At 40.4% G+C, this 24,444-nt stretch overlaps 1 protein-coding gene across 1 annotated transcript; it reads right to left on the reverse strand.

The window, feature by feature from the left end:
* Positions 1-322: 322 nt before the first annotated feature.
* Positions 323-22,759, reverse strand: LOC104274793 (forkhead box protein N3-like). Its single transcript, XM_009870525.1, has 5 exons — positions 22,678-22,759; positions 22,463-22,528; positions 10,664-10,772; positions 3,431-3,454; positions 323-872 (listed from the first exon to the last, which is right to left on the reverse strand). The coding sequence occupies exons 1-5, from the start codon at positions 22,757-22,759 to the stop codon at positions 323-325; spliced, it is 831 nt and encodes a 276-aa protein (XP_009868827.1).
* Between the last annotated feature and the right edge of the window lie 1,685 nt (positions 22,760-24,444).

A 24,444-nucleotide genomic window follows, 5' to 3' on the forward strand; every position in this document is an offset into this window, starting at 1 on the left:
TCAACCATGCATTTTTGACAAGCCGGAGAAAGCAATGGCGATTTTGGCTTTTTGTTTGTTAATTTTTTGTCTTCAGGTAATGAAAAGCTTTCGTAAATTAGCTGAGTGTCAGTATGAGTTCTATGGCTTCAATCTCCTTTAAAAATAAAAAATCTTAAGGGTCCAAAAAAAAAAGAAAAGAAAAAGAAAAAGAAAGAAACAAAACAAAATCAAATAGAAAGAAAAAAAAAGGAAAAAATTGCTGATATTGCCACAAATCATTAGAATTCACCTGACGTGCTGAAACAAAACTTTGTAAGTTCAAACAAATCATTGATTTGTTCTAATTTTTTGTGGTTTCCTTTTGCTCTTTCTGCCCCTTTGCCGTCCGATTGGTGATGTTGTTCAAACAGGATCGGATTCCTGCTAAATGCAGGAGCGATCCTGCTGCTTCTTTCATCTCCTCATCGTCACTCTCAGGGGGCTTTTCCGTACGTCTCTTTTTAAGAGGCAGTGTGTCACTCGGTACTTTTTTCGCCTTCATTAAATGTTGCCTTTTCTTGTGCTGGGATGCATACCCACTGTCAGCTAAAGAATCCTTGGTCTCCTTCCGATTTTGCTTTTTGTCCTCCTCTTCTGTTTCACTATGGCTCTCGTGGCTCTGGAAGCTAACTTCACTTCCTTCACTGCTGTCTTGGCTACCTTTTGTCGCAAATTCATACTGGTCGTCAGCAGAGGAGGAGGAAACGGAGTCACTAGCAGGTGATGTGCTCCTGTGGTTGGAAGATTTGGCACTGCTGTAGTTGTGATCCTCCTTTGGGTCACCGCTAACCACTGGAGAGCCACAGGACTGTTCACTTTCTGTCCGCATCCGGCAGTTTGTTATTCCGTTCCTGTAACAACAAATCGAGGCAGTCTTAGGAGCCAGATCCCACTTCAGTGCAAAGGATGATAAAGCCAGCTGACAGATAATCTACAATTATGGCTATCAAAGCACGGCCCATGCAAGCTGGTTTCAAAGCCTGGATCACATCACTTGTGGATTGGACTCCATACATAAAACAAGCCAAAAGACAAGTAACAGCACAAGAGGCAGGAGCAAGCAGGGGACAGTTGCCAATAAATGATAGCCGAACAGTCCCGATTTACACTTCAACTAATAGCTGGTACTTCCAAAAAACTGATAAAGTAAAAACACCCATTATTTTATCTACTGGATGTTAAATGAACTTTGATGGGTTGCACAAATATCCTCTCCCCTTTTCCATATAAAATGATACTACCAAAAACAAGGGATAAAGACACTGGCTTTCTGGATTACTCCTCTGCCTCCTCTCAGAGCCTCTTTCCCAGCTCTAGCGTTCCAAGGGTAGGAGATAGTTCACCCGGAAGTAGCACCGCTTCCGATTAGGACTCTTTCCAACAAAAGGAGCAACTAAGTGTAAAACCCAGGTCCAGTCACATTTCTGATTTTCATCAGTTTATGAATAATCTTAAATATATAATTAATAATAAATTAAAATAAATTAATAATAAATCTGGTTTCTCTCTAGAAGTTGTCATTTTCCCGTTTGGTTTTATGGCACTTAGTGCTGTGGGAACTACTGCAGCACAATGTATTTTTTAAAACAAACAGTGTTCCTTTCTGCACTGGAAACTAAAACTATTAGAGCATTGCCACTGACTCTACAATACAGAATACAATGCTTTCAAGCCTGTTATAGAAAGGACTGACCTTGTGCAGTGTTTAATTCTGGCAGAAAAATAAGGAGAGGAGGATGCTCATCACTGAGTAAAGGCATCATCATTGCCATCCACCAACTTACCAGCCTTGAACACTCTATCAGCTCAAAAAACCCCAACCAAGCAAGACTGTTTAAACTGTCACATGATAAACTGCTTTAAAACCTACTCTTGCCATCTTCATGCTATCAGTGCCTTTGCACACTCATGGCTTTTCCTAAACACACACACTGAACGTAGGTATTTCTCAAGAGGAATGGCACAGTGGCAAGTCCAGAGTTTTTACTGCTCTTCTACTTAAAAAATGGGAAAGTGCTTTAGGTTTCCGGAAATGGATCTCTGGTTTCTTTATAGAAAAAACAGCAGTGTATTATCTGCCTCTGAAAGGTAAAGCTGAAAGGTGGAAAATACAATTCCAGTTCCTATTCATCTAAATGGTATTGTCTATAAAGCCTGCAGAAATAAGAAACAGGCTTTTGTGAATCAGTGACAGGACAATGCTAGAAGGTGGCAAATTAACCAGTCATTCAAAATATTCTTATTTACAGTATTTTCAAAGAAACATGCATGATAGAAGGCCCAGTTATTAGCAAAGAAAGCCTCTTGCCAACCTCTTCTGCTCAACAAAATTATTTTCCCCTAGATTTTTGAGTAGCGTTATGATCCATAAATTATATACAGAATCCAGAAGGAATACACAAAGCTTCTTCAATTATTAATAACTAAATGCAATGTCATTCATGATTGTGCAGCAAGCCAGCTGCATTTACTCTGTGATGGTTTGCCACTGCAGGGGTTGTCATTAGAGGATGCCAAATGCTTAAAAGAAGAAATCATCCATACTAAACTAGTTGTAAGGTGAATTTATAACCAACTCCTTAAGATCAGTCATTACAAGGAAGCATGTGATGCATTTTAAGTGACAGATTCTTCATTTTTAGGGTAAATTTACATTTAAAGATGTCAAAAATTACCATAAATTAGCATAAAATTAAAGTTACTTGATTTTACTAGGCAGCTAATAGTTGGAGCAATGTGGCTCAATAAAGATCACATGCTTCTATTTTTCCATTAAAAAACAGCAATAAATTCTTGCTCCAGGGAAACCAATACAGGACAGAATAGGTGGGAACTCAAATGGGATTCCTACTGACTAGGTTATTAGTGAGCAAGGCTTCTAACAAATGGGATTCAAATCAAGATGGCCATTATCCTGTCATTAGATCTATTATTTGTTAGTTTGTACTGAGAGACTATTTGTAAATGGAAAACTACAGTTCCATGGAGCAGAGCAATCATGTGCCAAAAAGTCATCCCTGATTTGCCCCACTCTTGAGTCTCTAGTGTTTGCTTTTACATAAAGGGGCTATAATTTGGATTCAAGAGCTCTGCCCATGGGACTTACTCCAGATCCCAATCCTTTCAAGAAAGCATAAAACTAGAATGAAAGGCAGGGGGAAGACAGAAGCAATGTCCTGGGAGAAGGTATACTGCTATGGGGTGGGCATCCCACAGGGAGTGACTGCAAATAAGGATGATGACAACAAAACCCCGAAGTCCACAGAAAGGTGCAAAAAGGAAATCACTTAAAAAAAAAAAAGGGAGGAAAGGAAATACCAATACACTTCAAAAGAAAGGCATCTATGATGGAACTGGTCAGGAAATGAAGAGTATTTGCATCTAAGAAAAATCTTTAGTTTTCACTTACATTTTTAAAGATTTCCAACCAGTTCTGCTTGGGAAATAAAAAAGGAAGAGAAAGCAGGTCAAGAAGAGAATTACCAAACGATATCCACAGAAATGAAAATGAGTTATACACACAGTGTGTTTTAGGATATTCACAAGATCAGAAGTTTTACCCTGAAAATAAATTAATCTGATTTGTATCTTGATACACAATAGCTCAAATGTAAGATATGAAGAATTGACATTAGTAGACTAATGAGAGTTGAATAAACTAATATCTAAACCATTTGTATTCCGCACATGCTTCTCAGACATTCTGAAGCTTTATATTGCTCTTACACAGACATATATTTGCAAAGAAATGAATCTGTGATCTACTCAGTTCAATTGAGGAGGACAGAACTCCCCTGGGTTTCAGGGGGCAGATTTTGGCCAGCTGAATCTAATTTTGCTTACAGTTCTGGCAGTACCTCTCATGTTGTTAATGAAACAATAATGTATTTTTAAAACAAGTGCTTGCTCTGATGTATGGATTATTTTTAAATTACAGAGGAGAAGAAATGTTATTTAAGAACTCTGTGCTTACTGTAACAGTGAGTGGAAATCTATTTCAAGTAATAACTTTTTCCCCCCTCAGTTTTTGTTTAGAACTTTATTTCAACATTTCCAGAAACTGATGTATTTTCACATGCTTTAAAGCAGTGGCTTGCCCTTACAGTAAAGTCCATGGGACACTCTCTAGAGCTTCTTATCCTCCTGACACGGACTGAGGGATCTTAACCACAGTTATACAGATACAAGTACCATGTACAGATTTTTCTTAAAATATTACAGTTTGGCTGTAGCATAATAACACAACCCTCAAGCACTGCAGGGCTAAGCTGAGACTTCTGAAAGCCCAACTCCATTCCCGTTGTTAACGGAGAAGAGTTCTGCTGTTCATGTCATCAGGAGCCAGACTGGACTCACAGCACCTAGATATCAAGTCAGCAAGGAAATAATGTCCTTTGCACAGTGTTGGTGCCTCTGCCGTTCGAAGGGATCTTCCTCAGGATAATATAAAAGTCCCAGTCATGCTACCAAGGGCAGAGATAACTTCCTAAAATTTCTCTACTAGCTTTAAAAAAAAGATAGGTAATCAAATTCTGTTTGCAAAACGGCAAAAAAAGGTTGTTGAAAAATACTTACTCTATTCCACACCAGAGGCAGGTATATTCCTTTGATAAAGAAAGCAAACCTACGTGGAGTGTAACTATCACCTTATCTATCTCTGATCCTTCAGGATGATAGATCCCGTATACTCACGGGTGACGGTTTTGGTATATAATTGGAAACACCCAGTTAAAAGGTATGAAGAAAGCAGTACAGGTAAGTTGAGTTTGTGGATTTTGACAGGTTCCAGAACTGCTAAAAAAAGTAACACTCTTTTTTACTGTACAGGTAATGCGATTTCAAAGGGAAATTCAGGACAGTGAGAACTTTTAGCTGCTTTTAGGTAGTTGAAGTGTTCCTTCAAACCACTCCCTGCCAGCAGACAGGAGGATGAACAAGCATATGAGAATTAAGTGGCGCTCACTTTCTGTATGATGAGATTCTATGAGGTATTATTGAGCTAAAAGTCAACAACAACAAGTCAGTCACACCACTGATAGAAGCTCTTACAAAGGCACTTCACAGCATAATTGTATGCAGAGGGCCACAGTAAATATGAGTCAGGATCTGGCAGCAGAAAGAGCACTTTGTCAGTACTGACAGCAGATCTGAAGTTAAGGCAAATGCAGCCCTCTGCTTTCGGCAAAAAAGTATAATCAAGCCAGCCATTATTTTTGTTGTTTAGTTACTAAAGGATTCAGCTCCCAACAATAACTCATCCTGCTGTTTACAAGTGGGAAGGGGAACGCAATGACCTACCAGTTACTTCCTTTACCTCAGCAAAAATAATTATTCACAGATAATACAAAAATATAATTTTACTTATGGTTTGGCATCTATGCTGCACGTGTTACTTATGTTTGGTTTATTTAATCACTGCTTGAATAGCTGCTTCCAGGGAGGAAAAAACAAGCAAAACTAAAGCCAGCATGAGAAATAAAGTCACCATAATGAAAGCTAGGCCTGATGAATAATCTAGTAATTGCCCTATAAATTTAAAGTGAAAATAATAATACGTAATAATCTTCCACCTTTGAATAAAGTTAGACACAAAAGTAATTCTTGTCGCACTGCAATGATCAGGAGCTGCCCAAGGAACTGTAGCATTAATAGCAGAACAGATATTTTAAAATCTACTTATGATGAAGAAGGTAAGGTTTGTTAGTGTTGCATTTTGGAGTGTTTTGTTGTTTTTTGGTTTTGTTGTGCTGTGTTTTTTTTCAAAATAAAGGAAGATCAGTAGAGCTCTGCAAGTGCGGATGCACTTGCTTTCCCCAGGAAGAGGAACATTTTGTCTTGGAAACGTGAATGGAAAATTCTTTTACTTAGGGAAATTCCCTGGGAAGCTCGTGTTTGCAATATACAGATGATTGTGCAATTTCTTGAGAAGCTGCAAATGTTTAGTGAGAAAAGAGAATTGAAAAAAAAAGGAAAAAAAACCCCGTAATTCCCCCATTAACTTTTATATTTAACTGCAATAATTTAGAAAAAATGATGTATTCTAACAAACATTACCAGAAGTAATTTAACCTATTACCTAGGCCTAAGTGGCATATAGAGAAGTTTTGCTTAAGTATTCAACTGGTCTGAAACAATAGCTTGGATTCATTCTGGGGAAACAGGAGCTGAAGAACTGCAGTTAAGCAATGAAGTCTATGCTGTCCTTCATCTTGACATTTCTGATGCACTGACAAAGACAACAGCAAATGCAGCGTCTTTACACAGACTGTCTCTGCTTAGCTCTTCCCAAATCCTAAAGGTTTTACCTTCTCCTTAAGGCGTCCCACCGAGGTGGCTGCAAACTCTCCTTCCCTCTTTTTTACCTCATGCACATCTGCTGGCTTGTGTTATGGGATGGGCTTTTCATTTGGCCTTCCCATCAGGTCAGACCACTGAATAGGCCATTAAACCCTGCTGACTAGGACTAACAGCACCTTAATCTGGCCTAAAAAATGGGGACACGTGACTTACACAGTACAAAATGTACTGAAGACTAGAGCTCCATAAACCCTGGGTTCCCTGGGAGCCCATCTGAACACTGTTCAGTGACCTCTGTAGCAGGGAATGCTTGGAGTAGAGGAAAAGAAAAAAAAGGCTTAATACATAAAAGCTACTCAGGTGGAAGGTGGTATATGACAGAGCGTCCTGCACCTTGCCCAAATGTACATTGGCAGACACACTGATAGACACTGTGTCAACTAAAGTGGACATGGAATCATAGAATGGTTTGGGTTGGAAAGGACCTTAAAGATCATCTAGTTCCAACCCCATGCCATGGGCAGAGGCATCTCCCACCAGACCAGGTTGGTCAAAGCCCCATCCAGCCTGGCCATGAACACTTCCAGAAGTCCTCTTAAGTAAAGATGCAAAAGGTATTTTCCAATGGATGTACAAAGTAAGAGCAAAAGTTCACCTTCAAAGCACAACCAACTCCTTGCGGCATGTAAGGCACTACTAGCTTTCCTTGCTTTCGCTTAATGCCTTTGTAAGTCAGTATTTTCTTTATGTATTCAGACTATCACTGCATTTGCTTTTAGATTCTCTGAGGGAACTGTATGGAGATATGGTCTGCCAAAAATATGTATGATGGATCTCATGTTAGAGACATGCTACACGCTGTGCAGCTTTGAAGCGCTATTTTCCCCTGCTGTTTTCGGGTGGGTCTTAGACTTGTCAGCCACAACATGGAAAATATGGATGGTAAACAAGCTAAAAGTGGTGTGAATAAAGCAAATAAAAAGCTACTGTCAAAACATATCCAATTATGCTCTGCTGTGGAGATTTAACACCAGAGGATGATTTTCAAAGTAAAAATAGTGTGGGATGCCTTTTCCATTTGTAAATTAGTTTGGAACGAAAGGCCTATTTGTGCAATTTAAGCCAAATGCACTACAACATAATGATGCTCTCTTCAACTGCTATTCTTTATTCATGGAAAGTGGTGGATTTGTTGTGTTTGTTAAACACTTTTCAGTAGGGTTTTTTAATTCAAACTACTTAATTCAATTGTACTTTATATATAAAAAATAAAAGTAATTACACATAATTTCATGAAACAGCAACACATTCATACCTTGTGCAGGAACAAAATAACACTAATACATTCAGTCACACCGTTGAAGAAGAATGGCACAGCAAAATTTATAACTGGTAGGAGCCAATATATCAAAAATCAGATTTCGGCATCTTAGTCCAATGCTATGGTTTTGGCCTCCTTTCTGAATAACAGATCAGTCAACACATTCCACCTAACCACAACTGCAAAGCTAACCCAAGACCAAACTTTTTGTTACTCTGTTTTGACACTAATGACAGTCTACACAACATGACAACATACGGCATGTTATTTGCATGCAGTTTGGGAGACAACAAAACGACTAAGATATGAGGAAATAAACATGAAATGAAAAAAACAGCTCAGCAAGGAAGTGCCAACAGAAGACCAGCACCCTACAGAACAGCCTGTAACCCCTACATGTGGTAACTAAAGAAAAATGAGCCAAGAGGTTTAACTTATTACGCAAGGATCCACTACCAAGAAAATACTAGAGCTCCCCTGTATGAATGATGAAAACCACCTTTATTATGTGAGTTTAGGCCTTTCATTTAGAGCACCAAAGGAACTCTTCAAAAGAAAATACACATTTGAGTAAAAACTTCTCGGAAAGAAGCTGTTTGGCTTCTCGACATACAGGCAGAGGCACATAATTTCTGCAGGTTACTGTAACAGGAGACTGCACCACCTCTCATGGTTGCCCAGCACATCTCTGTCCTGGTGAAAGCTGGAAGGGAAAGTCAACCTTCCTGCACCTGAAGAGGGCCCTGCCAGCCTGACTGGAGCCTCTGCCCCTGTGCAGGAATGGCAGCTCCGGGCGAGCAGTACTCCTGCTCTTACCTGCAACAGAAGGCGGCCGCACGGACGCTGTGCTAAACTCCCTTGCTGCACACGATAGGCAGGCATTATTCTCACGAGAGGCACCAAAAGCTTGACACGACAGGTCCTATTTAGGCCTGTGTATCTGAGGAGAGGGGCAAGCATCAAGAAACGGGGTGTCATTTTACAGTGAAAACAGAAGTATCCACTTTTGAGAGGACCAGATGGATGTTCTAGGAGGCACTGTGAATCCAGACTGACGTTCCTAAAGCAATTATGAATCTTGCTATCCCTGAGAGAAATAAGACAAAAGTGGCTGCTGAGCTTGCTTTATTGCAGAGTCCCCTAACTTTCCAAAAGTTTCCAAAGCATCTTTTTACACTGCTGCCCCCTTTTTAAGAATTAGAAGAAGGGATATTGCAGGAGCCCTTAAATATGAGCAGACATCATGCAGACCAGGGATATATTCATAGCAAGCTATTTCTATTACTGCCTAAGGCTGGAGAACAAAAAGAATTAGAAATGTCTGCATTAACTAATTATAAATGCTTTTCTCTGAGACAGAGCAAAAGGAACATAAGCAAGGGAGGGGTAAAATCTCTAATTTCCCAAATCTGTATTAGCAGGTGCCTGGTAAAGATCCTGTTCTACCTGCTGGGAGAAAACATGTACAGTAGTCCTGAAAAAATGAATAAAATTTAACTATATACAGCCTTACAGTACAGCAATTTGAGGATGCCTACATAGAAGAAAGTTTTCAGGCAGCCTGGAATGAAAAACAGTTCTATCTCCTCCTTGAGTCAACCCTGATTATGAAACAAGGTCTAAGCAGGAAATGTAGATGAACTCAAGAGAGAATATTCAGACCACTACATCCTCCATTTAGCTTGAATACCTCAAAAAAAAAGATATAAAATTAATGATCTGGGAGTCCCACAGCTCTGCAATCCCCACTGGAGCAGAATGTAAGTCCTAGCCAAAGCCAGTGGCAAAGCAACCGAACACGGTTGATCTCCCCTGCTAGCAGGGCCAGACTGTGGTGAAGCAAGATGGAGAGGAACTCTGCAGACTTCTGGAGGATGACCCTCAGGGTGGCGTCCCTTCAGCGCAGCAAATGTGAAAAGCAGCTCAAACAGCTGCCCATCAAAATATATGGATTTTTTTTCCAATTAGTGTCTTCCCCTCTATGCATTTTAAGCATCAGAGTATATCAATGTCATATGTTTTCTCTCTTCCATTTACTGGATGGAAATACTGCACCGAAAGGGCTAGACACTGATCCTGAAAAGGGATAAAAAAAATAAAGAGCGAATGGGAAAAAAAAATCCCAAGTAAATAACAACAGAATAATTTGCTATCAAGATACTGTATTTCACTGCCTTGCAGTCATTTACTGGGATCAGGGGGTGGAAGGTGTAACTGCAACAGCCCAGCAAAGTGGGGTCAGCGCTAATTATGAAACTTCACCTGCAACACCCAACTGCCTGAGCTGCAAGAGCTTTTGCAGATACTGAGAATTCTGAAAGAGAAGGGGCACTGGCAGCACACCTGACCAAATTAATCTCTGTTGTGACTGACTGAAAATGGAGCTACACCTGAGGTAAACTGTTCTTCCACCAGTAAACCATCATTGCTTTAAGTAAAGCAAACCACAGTTCTTCCTGCCATCACTAGATGTCTCTTACTGCCCTGCTTTCTGAAAAAGTGGAATGTCTTCAAACAAAATTTTACCCTTGAATGTTTCAGTATAACCTTGGAATAGAAACTGTAGTGAAAGAAATTGCCTCACAAAGATCTAAGTTAATAACAAGACAACAGCTACATGCTGAGATATTTGTCAGAATTTACTTTAATATTATTGATATTCTTCTCACTGGTACTTAATCCAGGAAAAGGTCTTTAGGAAGGGAGGCAAGGAGGAGTAGGAAAAAGCATTTGCACTCAGAAAAACAGGTCACTGTAGGAGTTTCTCACCATAAACTGCCAGCAATTTGCTAGTGAAAATAAAACTGCTTTCCACAAACCAGTGTGCAACAGACAAGTATGCCACAACTCTATCGCAAAGAATGATAACCCAACCACTTTAGGTGACAGAATTTTGTTTCATTTAGAACCTCGGAAGTATTAGCAAGCAGCAAAGCATCTGTTGATCAGAGCTTACATATACTTTTACATTTTCTGCAAAATGCTGATTTATTTCATAAAGATTCCACAAGGAACCACTCTTACCGTACTGCAACAGCCATGCTTCCTATAGGGTTGATTGGCAATGGCCTGGCTCCAGGGAATATTCCTCTACTGAGGACTCGAGCTCCATTTTGTATCACTCCCGGAGGAACTAAAACCAGAAAACAAAACAAAACAAGAACATTTTTTCTTTTTAAGGAGAAGTTAGAGATGTGTGGGAGCAAAATGTGGAATTTAAGCTTTTCAGTGAATTGGGTAGACATTAGGGAGGCTCATGTAGTACAGTGCTTACCGTGAACACCTCAGCTTCAACTCGTGTGACTGCCATGCTATTTCCACTGCTATTTCACGGCAAAAAAACCCACCCTAACAGCAACCAATGATAGCACGGTCTGTGGAAGCCACGGCCTGACCTAGTTGCTGCAGATCACTCCTTGTACAACCAAATCACTTTTGTTTCATAATCACCATTCTGCTGGGAATGCATGTGCTTAGAGTCAGAACCAGCTAGGAGCACAGATATAACTATTCCATCTACAATAAAAACCAACCAGCCTTTACAGACAAACAGAATATAAGCACTTCACTGGAGTAACATAGTTCATAGCTTTTTATCGTCCCAGATTACTTTCTGAGCAGCAATCTCTTGGCCTCTGTTCCTGCAAAAATAAAATATTAACTACAAATGTGAATTTACCAGAAAGGGAAAAAAAGACATTAGCTCCACACCACTAATTAGCCCCTCTCTCTCACCACCGGTGACCTCTGCCATCCAGCCTGACAGCAGTCATGTGCCTGCAGCACACGGCCGGGTCACAGCCAAGCCCCCTCCCCACTGCTGCCACCAACACCAAACTGCGTAGGTGCTGGTACCCTACAGATGGGAGATTTCCCTGGGGCCTTTTAACTTGGCCATATATCAAAAAAGGAAGCTCTGGTCAACAAAGTTTTAACCTACAACTAAGTACTTCTCTTCCATCCAGGCATGGTTCTATGAGCTGCTCAGCCTTGGGCAGCCACCCCCCAGCTGCAGGAACAGGAGAGGAAGCACCACCAAGGCACCGCCCAAGGAGGAGTCTGTCCTTAGCAGTCCCTCAGCATCTTCCTCCTCCGCCACTGAGCACAGCTCTTATCCCAGGCACCTGCCAGGGACTTAAGCGCAACGTCACTTGTTCGCGCAGCTATTATGTCCCTTCAGCCTGGAACGTAACCTCGACAGCCTCGGCCCAAACTATGTTCTTTAACATCCCCTGCTAGCCAGTTCGGTCACTTCACTGTAAGTCGTCATTCATACTGTAACTTCTCCTGATGGGAAAAGTCCAAGAAGAGAATGATGATAATTACTCAGGATGTATTATTTTCAAACATACAGATATTTCCTAAATACATACAAGACAAATGTAAACCCTATGAGTTTATATACACCTACAGAGTTTGATTTTAAACAAATTACAGGGAGACCAGAAAAATCATTTGGTCTAAGAATCAACACACACACACACTTCATCTGCTCAGCTTCAAACATTCACACCCGAAAATATTAGTGTATACTGAGGCAGAAAAATATAGGCTAAGAACGACATAATTTCTAAGCTGCCGAGGTACATTTCAACTTCCTGTCAACACTGAGCCAGATCCACACCTCCCGCCCTCTGTCCTGATGCTCACCTTGCTTCACTCCAGACCACGCAGATGACTTCTGGCAAATTCTTTCTCCTGCTGGGCAGAGCACACCTCCCCCCTCATCAAATCCTCTTACTGCACCCCTTGTTTTTGAGCACCTCTGAAGAACAGGTCATTTATATTTAGGTGCTTAAGTACAGCCTCAAATGGCTAACATTACAGAACTTACTTTATAACAACTAAGGTCAGCTTTCAATGACCAAAATAATTTAAAAACTGCTTTTTGCTATTTATACTTGACTACTTTGTGCACTTTTTCCTCCAGCACTAGATTAAGAGAAATCGATTAAATCTATTTCATTCAGGGGACGCTATCAGGCTTTCAATGCTCTGATGTTTGGGTTTGTAGATAGTGCAGAGTAATGTTATCTCGCTAAAAATTCCAAAATTTGAATTTATTACTATATTTGTTTCAACAGCATGACCTAAGACAGCCAAAACACTAATGTCACCAAAAAAAGCAGTCTGCTCAAGGATATGGCTAACCTAAAATGCATAGATAACAGGTAAATTCAAAGCAACAAATAAACCTGCTAAATATATAAAGACTGATAAAAAGACATTATTTCCAATGGGCATGATTTTTCCAACAGGCTTTCAAGAAAGATAGATTTTCTACTGCACTACACAGTAGACTTTCTCTACTTTTAAAAAGTCTAGGTGCGAAAAATGAACCAGGAATTTTAACTAAGAAAGATTTAGGAGTTTTCTCTTTACTCTGCTACAAACCACAGGGTTTTATGTTGAAAGGAAACATGCATACACACAGGGCCACAGGCCAGTTAGCTATGGATACTGCCTAAATATATACACACGTAAAACCTGAAAGCAAACACACTGAAAGTTCTATTGCAGAAGACAACCACAGGCTCCTTGATGCCCAAACTCTTCTTTCCATGGTTACCTAATTATCCTGGTCTGTTGGCAGACTTAGCTGCTGCTTATCTTCTCTCCTCTTTTCTGCCTTATTGACAACTCCCATTGCTTCTTTAAAAAATACTGTTCATTTCCCCACTGCTTCTCTAAAAATACTATCTCATGTCTTTCCTTCTTTACCTTCTCTGAGTTTTCTTTTTTTCCTGCACTCCTATATTGTCCTGGTTTGAGCTAAACAGAACCAATTCTGTTCAGTGATTTCACTTTTCAGCTCAGTCTCTTTCTAAGAGGCTGCACTTTCTGAAGTTACCAGCATGTTTTTGCAGACACTGTCTGCTACCAGCAGTGATAACACCTTATGTTTACAGTTACTGCCAGGGATGGGGATGCAGAAAGGCTCCTCCTTATACTTGTTCCTACAGTGACTCAGGCCACTGCTGGCTCTTGTGTGCCACGCTGGGGGTGCTGGGTAGTAAAGGGGGGTCACAAGGAAGTAAAATGTTGCACCTCCAGGGGGTAATAGACGGCGCAGGTGACCAACAAGAGTATTCCATCCCATATACGTCATATTCTGTGTAAAGTTGAGGGATCATTAAGATTAAGCCCTCTTCTTCAATGGCCGGTGTCTGCGGAGCACTGCGTCCATTCTTCTGCCTCTAATACTGGTTCTGAGTTCCCAAATTCAGCTCCTGTCTCCAGTTCCCCTTTGCTGCTGAGCCTGGGGCTTCCTCGGTGCCAACTGCTCTGCAGCACCAGCGGGGATTGGGGAGGCAGGTTCAATATCGGTTTTGTATATATTTGCATATATTTCATTATTTTCTTATTAGTACTGGTATTGTTTCATTACAGCTGGTTTTGTTTTCTTTTCCAATCCCTAAGTGCCTCTGCTTTATTCCCTTCCCCTTTGGGGAGGGAGAGCAGTGCTCTAGAGAGCATCTGTCATTTGTTTAGTGGCCGGCCCAGCCCTAACCCTTGACATGCATATGTAAAATACAGTGCCAAGTCTCATAGTCTAGACTTTCTGTGTCCTGGCAACCCCACTCAAACCATTCTCTATTTTCCTCGACGCTTTGCAGCTTTGTAATTCACAGTGTGCTATTCACATTTAGAAACATGCCCACCTCAACACACACACAGAGACACATTTTCCCCCATCTTTCCTTCAGGAAATAACATCTATTTAAAAAAAAAAGAAGAAAAAGTAGAAGTTTGCTGTCACTATTCGTGCCAGAAGAGGCCTTAACTATGATTCTAACTTTTCTCTGAAGTACGCCATGGCTTTGTATAGTGAATTCACCACGCAGTATTCAGGAATTATTTCAGTTTGCATAAGCAGTGTTGTTGCTACTGATTTTTTCTTTCCCAAAATTCTTTGAGTTACAACGCAGCAGTAGCATTGCATCACTAGTTTACAGTTATGCAGCCAGACAAACAGAGAGGTTATATGGAAATGATCAGCTGGAGGAGGACACTGGACGATGCAGTGTATCCTTCCAGTAAACATCTGGAACCATAACAAAAAAAAACCCCAAATAAATCCCAAAACACCACAACTTGCTGGTAAATTAGCTTCTGTAGAATTCTAGAACTAAAATGAAAAGCCGGAACAAAATAATTAAATGGTAGAAGGTATTAATTTCTGGTTATCCACATAACCAATGTGCCACTGTAAGACTGTTCTCTATTGCTCACACATCTCTACTTAGAGCATTTAAAGCATCAATACTCATCCTTCCCAAAATGACAGTAATTACTTTCTTAAAAAAAAAAAAATCTATGTGTATAAAATGCTAATACATTGTCCCTGGTACCTAGACAATTTCTCTGCCTTTGTGCAGGCTATATGAAGATGACTGGTTATTATCCAAGAAATTATTTTTACATGTTGGTACTTTTGAGGAGTTGCGCATTGTTTACTGGAAAATATCTGGTACTTTTATTCCAATGATATATTTATGCTTTACAAGCTTTAATTACGTTTAAAAAACATACTTTGAGGTGAGGAATTTATATTTTATATGGAAGATTTAAGGTGTGGAGCTAAGATAATTTACTCTAAGCCATATCATCAATCAGTGCCAGTCTGGACTAACACCTCGCAGTCCAATCTCTTCTTTTCTAATCATTCTTTAACCAACAGTACAGGCAGGTTACATGGTTCCCAAATCATAGGCGGAAGTGTGAAATGTAATTTACACCTTTTCTGTCCAAGTGCCAGAGGGACATTTATGTCTGTGAAACTCAGCTCAAGAAAACAATGCAAAAAGATCTGTAGATCTCTGATAAAGTCTTCCTCCTTCATAAAATGTTCCTCGTGAAATGCGACGAGTCGTAAACAACAAAATCATTATTCACCTTTCAACTTTGGTCACTGCCGTGTTTACAAGGAGGCGCTGGATCTCATTCTGCTCTCAGGAAGCTTAAACCCAGGAACTCCTTCCAGTGGAGCAGGGTTAAACCATGTACACAGAATCTGCCCCAAATCTGCCGCCTGAACAGGGAAACGTGTTTTGGCTCTTACGCTGCTCTGGTGGAATTCCACAACCTGAGTAGGACCTGCTGGCTTTTTAAGTCTCCAGTGGCTAAGCAATGCATCCAATGTCAAAAACCAAGACTGCATCTCTGAAATCCTCCAAGGGGGGAAATAATCTGTCTTCCGTGGAAACACTTCACATTACAGTTTACAAATAAACTGAATGTCATGTAGTAGAACATATCATAACCTGAATCCATTGAAATACTACCTTCAGGTAACGTTAAAAAGCTCCAGCAGAAGCCCTCAAAAATCCAATGCTGTTTTGTAGCCTGTACGCTGGAGGTGGAAAACAAGTAGAAAGCCACATGATCACTCCACAGCCAGTGCAGGACCCTTTTAATTCAGAGTATGGTCTTGTGTGCACTTTAGCTGACCCAAATATCCTGAACTATGGACTTCCCTCATCACATTCTTCAACAGACTGCATCCATAATCTCTTATTTGCAAGCATGTGTGGACTTCCCCTATCCAGCCGAGCTAACAACCTCACCCAAGACCTTCACAACAATCAAAACCATGTTAGATTTGGTCCTTCCCTTAAGATTTGGTTGTCTAACACACAATATACATTTTGGCAAAACTGAAACGGAAAGGAGGAAATACTCAATGGATATAGTCATCAGACACACTGACACCCCAACAGCTCACTGAATAAGGAAACTAATTTCTCGGTTAAATGCTGGCACACGGAAATTAAATTAAATATGTGTGAGTGATTTGTTGTAAATCAAGGAAATTAGAAGGGGGTAACAAAAAGAAGTGGAGTTTAGAGTATGAAGTTATCCTGTAGGGACGGACTGGCTCTCAGCCTCTTCTGTCATCATGTGGCACACGCATTTGTCTCAGGGCTCTCTTCCCTGACCCATCTCTTGTAACACAGAAGAAATTATTATACACAAGAGATACTGAGTTTCTGCTAATATCTGTCAGCTTCAGCTTTGTTCTGCTAATCTCTTTTCCAGGACAGTGTTTAGCAGAACACTTTATCTCAGGCTATAGGAACTGAAAATAGGCAGTTACTAATGATGTATAATTGATGGGACATCACAAGTTGCCAAAAGAAAATGTTATCTGCCAAATGTGTAACTTTATTCACTTCAACTCTCCTATCCCAGCCATAAATCTGATGCCATCTGCCTAACTTCTTCTATTTTACTGCTCAAGGACAGTTTTACAGCTCTTAAATGCCATAGTCTGTAGTCCTAGCAAACTGCAAATCAAGGATGCATCCAAAAAGCCATTTTACTCTAAACAAAAATTTGAGGCAGGAGAGAAGAACTGTATCCTGATAATCCTGTCACACTCATACCTTGTCTAAGGACAATTAATAAACATAATTCAATCTTCCAAGTTATTTTTTTGCGTAAGTAGTGATTCTTCATTTTGATGATACTGGAACTGCTCAACAACAAACTAAACCACGCTGCTAAATCAAAATATGAGTAGGGAAAAAGAAGTAGAAAACGTTTCATACAGTAAGTTTTCCTTCTAATTCTATTTTCTCACTTCAAAGACTTAAACAAAATTTAAAAAAAATAAAAAAGAAAAAAATCCCCTTTAACAGAAGTTGAGGATGCCATTCCTCCCCAAATCCCCAAAACCGGAACGGAAAGTTTCAACCTTATGAAATGTCTTTTCCCAGTTTTCACTTTGATACAGAATTGCCAGCAAAAATAGTTTTATGAAACATTTTACTGTCAATGATTTATCATTTTCTGATATAAGAAGTTAGTCTAGAAGCTGTCTAGTAAGTTATAATAAGTGACTTGTCCACAGGCAGTACAAACAGAACATTACGGTTATCAAGTTTTATATACAATAAAAATGTCCCAAGAAAATGGCATGTTCTCTTTCATCCTATTTGGAGAATTTCTATCTGTTATTAAGGCAATTTTACATCCATTTTTTGTCTTGATTCCTGTAAATATATACAATATATATGTAAATATATACAATCCACTTGCATTAGCTTAAAAAGTAAATTGCATCGGAGTACAATTTTAGAAGTACAGAGGTACAGTATTAGTAGATCTCTTCAGGGAATTACTTCTCCCACCAAACTTAAAAATATATGTATCTAATTCTGAGTTTTATATGCTTTGCAACAAAGACTAATAAACATTTCCAAACCAGAAGGACACTGATCTCACCCTTGGAAAGCCTGCTTTTAAGATGTGCCCAGCAAAACTCCATGCTCGTGTCTTCCCAAACACCTTGACCGCAAGGAATCACCCACAGAACCAGGGCTGCAAAGTCTCCTGAGGGCCACCACTTTCCAGCCAACCTGGGTGAGTGGTAGCGAGCAGCAGTGAAAACAGAAGATGGATGTTCAGAGCTGGGAGGACTCTCCGTTTCCCGGTTTCTACCCAAACCCTTTCTGCAAGCACTGTTTACACATAGCTGCTTGTGGTATTAAACTTCAGCTGGAGCAATGGATGTACACTTGTGTTCAATTCCCAAATCATACAGCAACAGGCAAAGGACTACTCAGGAATTTGAAGCGAGGCATAATAATGCTGAGTCAGGAGCTTCTTGGATTAAATCAAGATTTAGCTTGACCACAGCACTGTTTCACCAGCAGTAGCAGCAATACCCTACACATGTTCCCTTCTTACTGCTCCTTCCTGAAGAGCAAAAGACTCCAAGTTCAGCATGACCTTACCAGTGAAGAAGGTATCGCTACTTAAAACGCTTACAGTGACTTGAATCTCAGGAAGTCCACACTGCAAACCCACCAAAACCAACCTCCAATTTATTCATGGCAAAACACCACGGTTTGGCAAGACTAAATGATGTGCCTGGGACACTATACTCTTCAGAGTTGGGAATGCTATGCTGGAGTCACAGCTGGTAACGTTTACTCCCAAAACTCTTGTAAGAATGTACTGAAAATCTGAACAATTGCGCTTCACTGAGTTAGTAGCCATGACTTCTAGACTGAGCTTTACTATTTGTTCACCTTCTTCTCCTCTGTCCTCTCTGTGAATCAGATTCCCATCAGGGAAAATGGGCCCAGAAATTTGATGCAACTTGCGCAAAATGGCCCAGCCAGTACCCAGCTCCCTGCAGGGCAAAACACAGTTTTCAATGCAAGTCACGTATTTTGGAATTAATATTCATGTACTGGCTACTAATAAAATCCAAAGTATCCATAATTTGTGATAGCTGCTACTGAAGAAACCAGGTGTTTCAATTGCTGTTTCTTTTAAAATGTTATCAAACCATATGAAGCTTGATGAAATACAAGGACTTGCACAAGCTGAAGCAAAAAAATATTAAAACTATGTTCCTACGTTCTCTTTCTTAGCATATTACAGTATCTTTCATGTTTTACTCTTGGTGTCAGCTGGAGTATTTGTTTCAGTAGAGTATTGCACAGAGCTGGCTACTTTGAACTTCCGCCTTTAGTTACAACTAGAAATATTTGGTTTGTGAAAATACTACAAAGCATCAATACTTTATAAATTGATTTCTGATGTCATCAACCCAACTATAACTATTTCCAGGGTTCAGTGACAACACGAACAATCAGTTTCATGAGTCTACAAAGCAAAACCCCTCACAAACACAAAATCATCCCTATAAAGGTGTTTTACCCTTCTATTCTGTCAGGTGTTTTTTTCATGAAAACTAAAGCATGGTGTGATCAGGGTAGATGGCAAGCAAAGTTTGTGCCATTCATTTCAAGATTTCATACGAAAGTAAAAGATGACTTTAAAATTCATGTGTGGTTGTTAGCAGTGTCTGGCACATGGGTATGGAATTTTAAATGGCCATTAAAAACCGTAAAGCTAATTAATCTGTTACAATGCAGAAACAGTTTACTCTGGATTTTCTAATGCCACTGAGATGGGATTCCTCTCTGAAAGACTATATTAGAAGAATAAATTTTAATCACACTTCAAACAATGGCTGTAGCTAACTTCATCATAAAGATGCTTTTAGCATCCACATTGCCCAGACAAGCATGGATTTTTATCCTGCTCGAAAGGTAGCTTTTAATCCAGGAAGATATCCAAGTCAAAAGCCAACACTTGTAACCATCTACACAAACATGACTCCAGACTCTGTCACAATCTGTTTCACAGTGATGGTTAAACGTTTCTCGGCCAGACAAAGGCCTTAATGGACCAGAATTTTAAACTTTGCTTGTCAAGTCGTTACACCGTGAAATGACACTCAGGTTCTGCCTCCATCCGACCGGCTTTGTTGTGGAAGTAACTGACACACTCAGAGTCAGACTCTAGACCAAAGGATGTTTTCAGTCACGTATTAACACCTTTGGCCTAACTGTAAACCATGTCTCTCCCTCTACAAATCACTTCCAGGAAAGCTTGTCTTCAGAAGATGGGGCATTCTGCAGCTCTGACAGCTGGAGCACATGCTTGGCACCTCAGTCGGATATGACAAACAGAAGTCTAAATCTTCAAGGAATCTAACAGTACCAGCATGCTTACTGCCCTCATCATTCACAGCTTGATTTACAGACCATTGCAGCCACTGACAGAGCAGAGAATGAACCATGTGAGCTCCCAGATGATGCTCAACATTGTGATGAAATTTTTATAGCCCAATTGCCTTTTATTGGAAAACTGATTTGAAATGTCATTTTTCATGCAATTGTTTCTTAATGTGCAGTAATTTGGTTTAAGTAACTAATTTGCTTTAAGTTGCCTAAAGTTCTCCTAACATGGTAGGTAAGTAAGACCCAACTGCAATTCATGGCAGGCCAATTACCTCCTCAGGTATCCATTCACACAAACGCCTAATAACAATTCTCCTTTGTAATTTAGAAGATGTCTGAGATTACGATAAAACCTTCTGTCCTTTCCTCTGGGCACTAGCCAATTCTACCCAGTGTTTGGACAGATTCATGAACTTCTGAGTAGACCCTGCATTTCAGTTTAAAGTCACAGAGGAAGGCTTCATCACTTGCAGACATCAAGGAGGGAGCAATGTTAATGAGAAGCCACCTTTCTGCTTTCACCTCCTTCTCACTTTTGACGTGCTGACACACCAGCCCACTGGGAAGGTGACATGGGGGGAGAGATATGCCAAACTCGTAGAAGGCTAGAATTTCCTTCCTCAGAGTGACCTCTACAAACCAAAATAGCAATAAGCCATTTGCCAATCTGCCAGCTATGACCTCTGAAAAATGACAGTGCCCAAGCGTCCAAGTCACTCCCATGCAAACACCTGTAATGCTGGCAAAACACATGGGTGTGACAACAACCTGCAGTGTGTTTAGTACACGCAGCTTACTACAGATCTCCTCCCTTCCCTGTCTGCAGTCTTCTTCTGCTCTGCAGTTCCTCCAGGAGCTCAGAATATTCTCTTCTTCACATCCTTTTCTGTGCACATAATGCTTTATATCTCCTCCCCTCTCTCACATGCAGTTTTACTCCTGCACTCTCATTCTATCCCAACTGCTTTTCCCCTTCTCTTTGCCTCACAAATCTGACTTCTTTAATTTTCTGATCTTTTGAAGACCTCTTATACTATTCTTCCCACTAAGACCAATGATAACCTCCTCTCTCCCTGACAAAATCTTTCCTTTTTCCTACCTACACATACCTGGGATTGTTCACCCTTATATCATGCAGAGTTGCTGAAGGCTGCTTAGGAGAGAAGAATAAGGACCACTCTTCCTCTTTTCCAGAACGGACAGTTTCTTGATACCTCATGCTCTCCCTGGAGAGCAGCTTCTCAAGAGGCATTTGGCTGGCAGGGTCACAAAGCAGGCTGACAATAGCCTTCCTCGGCTGCACAGGAAATGCTTTGATGGTAACTGACTCTCTTCCCCAGGCAGAGTATCAAAGTGAGAATCAAGGCTTCCCCTGGAATTTGGATTTGGTTGTCTGAGCTAGAACAATAGCAGTGATGCTAGACAGGCTTGATAATGGCTTCTATTTTAACTTTTGCCTTTATTTTTTAGAGATGCCTGTCACTTGGCATTACTACCGTGCTTGCTGACTGGCGATGTCGGTTTTTTTGGGCTCCTGTATTCCTCTGTATGTGCCGCTGTATTCCTCTATGGATTCCTCTAATGACTTCACTGCAAGCTCTGTGGGGCAGGATGATTCCTGCACTATTTGCACAGCCCAGTACGGTGGTGGCCAAGGCCTCTTCAGTGCTCTATTAACACACAGCACCAAAACCTCGGGTCTGGTCGCAGAAGAAGGAGGACAGCGTTGGCAGGAAATGAGACCTCTCCTTGCACCCCGAGGCTTGCCTACTGCCTTGCATCAGACAGAGCAAAAAAGCAAAACGGGCAGGATGTGTGCAAGGACGGACTTGAAACAGTGCCCAAGTGAATGGAAAGTATCCAGATGGCTGTGCTAGCTCACACGATGGGAGTCAAATCAAAACAAAATGAAAACAAAACCATATGCCATGTACCCCTCACACTCTTGCTCTCTTTCTCTCCCTGCCTTTCTCCTGGCTGTTGCCCCAGGTCTTTCTATCAGTATGGATAATAGTATGTTACCCAGTGATGTGGATGTCATGAATAACAATAACCCCTCTTTTACATAAGAGATCATGGATTACTATTATTCATGTAACAAAGATTGTAACAGGAACCACAAAATTATACTCATGTAAGGGTCAAGAAGTGTAAGGGTCTACAAGGGTAGTTATATTTCTTCATTAAATCCTTCTTTTTATCTGGTATGCTGTATACTTATAAAAGAGATTATTAACTTTACACGTCTATGTTGCTATATGCTATAGAAATATCTACTCACAACCTGCTTGTATCTCAGGGGGAGTATTCAAAAGCATCATGGCAGTGGCAGCATCAATGTCAGGATCTGGAAAAATCAACCAATAAATAAATTATTTACAACTGGGCTAATCTTCTTGCCCCCGTTGCTAAACTACAGGTTCAACCAAATCTCTGCAGTGAAAAGGTTTAAGAGTTCATTATTCAGAGGGCTCGTTGATCACATATTGAATTTACCCCCAAACTCGCATGTGATCCCATTGCTACTATTGAGAAGAGCGCAGTGATGAATGTCACCAAACCGTACTCGTGTGTGCATGATTCCTTCACTGCTAGCCTCATGAATTTGCTGTTCAGTTCTATGGAGAGCATTTAGATTTCACTACAGAGGATCTGCATAAGCAGGTGCAACTTTGAAAGCAACACACAAGGACGAGCTGCCAGCAGAGCTGAAAAGCGTAAGGAACACCTACACCTGAGCAAGTACAGAAGATGGCACTCAGTCATTTTGATTTGTGGGTAAGGATTTTAGCGATGTTTGAGCAAGTGTTGGAACCTAAACTGCTACAATTAAGGAAAAAAAACAACAATAAACCCAGAAACCAGCATTTCATTGAAGTGCCAACTTATTTGCATCCTAACTCATTGTCACTTTCATATAAGAAAAATCATTGGCTGGCTGCTGTTGTTCTTAAATTGGTTTCTGAATCCATCACAGTCAGTTGACAGATGGTAAGTTATAGAGACAGAACAAAATATGATCCTTTTATAACTATATTCACTTGCTTCACACACAGCGGCCCGGCTGCTATGGAAATGTCGGTAGCTATGACAGCGGTAAACAACCCACAACGGCCACTGAATAAGCTGAAAAGAACATCTGCCCCAGCAAAGCGTCCCAGCTGCCCCGGGGCGCTACTTGCTAATCGTGCAGTGATGCCCTGTGACAGAGAAAGCCGCCTATGCCATGTCCAAATAAATGAAGTGTGCAATTGAAGCAGACATAAAAACGCACACCCTGGCTGACTGCTGCCTCTGTGCTGCTAAACTGAATGACTAATGAGTATGCATTTGGTTGTTTGGGTTTGGGTTTTTTTCAGCTTGTCAGTATTTATACTAAATTACATACAAAAAATTAGATTTACTACTAATAGCTTCATGGCACTTTGTTTTGGCTATTACGTCAGAAAACTACTTTTCACTGTTAAGAATATATGTATTTTGTAACTTTATATATTTCAAGTCTATTTCCAGTAATGTGATGTGGTATAAAGCCCTGCAATTTATTAACAACACAACTGATGTAGAGAGGATTTCAGTATCTGCTTAAACAAAATAGAAATTCTCTTGACCAGTTAAGAAAAAAAAAAAGGCATTTTTTTGTTAGTTTAAATATGTAATACTTTTATGTGAATAGCTGGAAACACACTTCTAATGGCTACTCTATTTAATTTAATTACTGAAACAGTAAAAAGAGCAACAGTGTAGCAGGTGTAAAAGCAAAGTTGAAGAAGCAGCAGACTAAGCTAGTGTAAAAGGTGCCGGTGAACTCCAAAGCAGGTGCCTGACTGTATCCTGGAGAGGTCAGCACATCCTTCTCCAGAAGGCACCAGGAGAATGCTGAGGAAAGCATCTTTACCAACACAGCTCCACCTTCAAGCCTGAAGACACCTCAGAAGCATTAATCCTGCTGCCAGCATCTATGCTCAAAGTGCCATTTCCAAACAGCTTGGCTCCCGCACACGTGCCACGTCAGGGCCTGGGTCCACACACCACACAGCAAGAGCTTCCCTTCAGTCAAACTGAAGAGGCATAATCTAACATTAAAAAGCAAGACAAAAAGCAAGGAAGCCTGAGAAATAATGTTAATTTTGCTGTTGAAAGAATACAAGACACAATCAGAAAAAAACTTCCTCCTGGCTTCAGGTTTTGTTTGTGTAACAAACTGAGTGCTTTGGCATGAAACTGATGCAACCAGCTTATTTTGAAAGGCACATTCTTAGC

The sequence above is a fragment of the Apaloderma vittatum genome, unplaced genomic scaffold, assembly GCF_000703405.1.
Source record: "Apaloderma vittatum isolate BGI_N311 unplaced genomic scaffold, ASM70340v1 scaffold19045, whole genome shotgun sequence".
NCBI classification, from domain to species: domain Eukaryota; kingdom Metazoa; phylum Chordata; class Aves; order Trogoniformes; family Trogonidae; genus Apaloderma; species Apaloderma vittatum.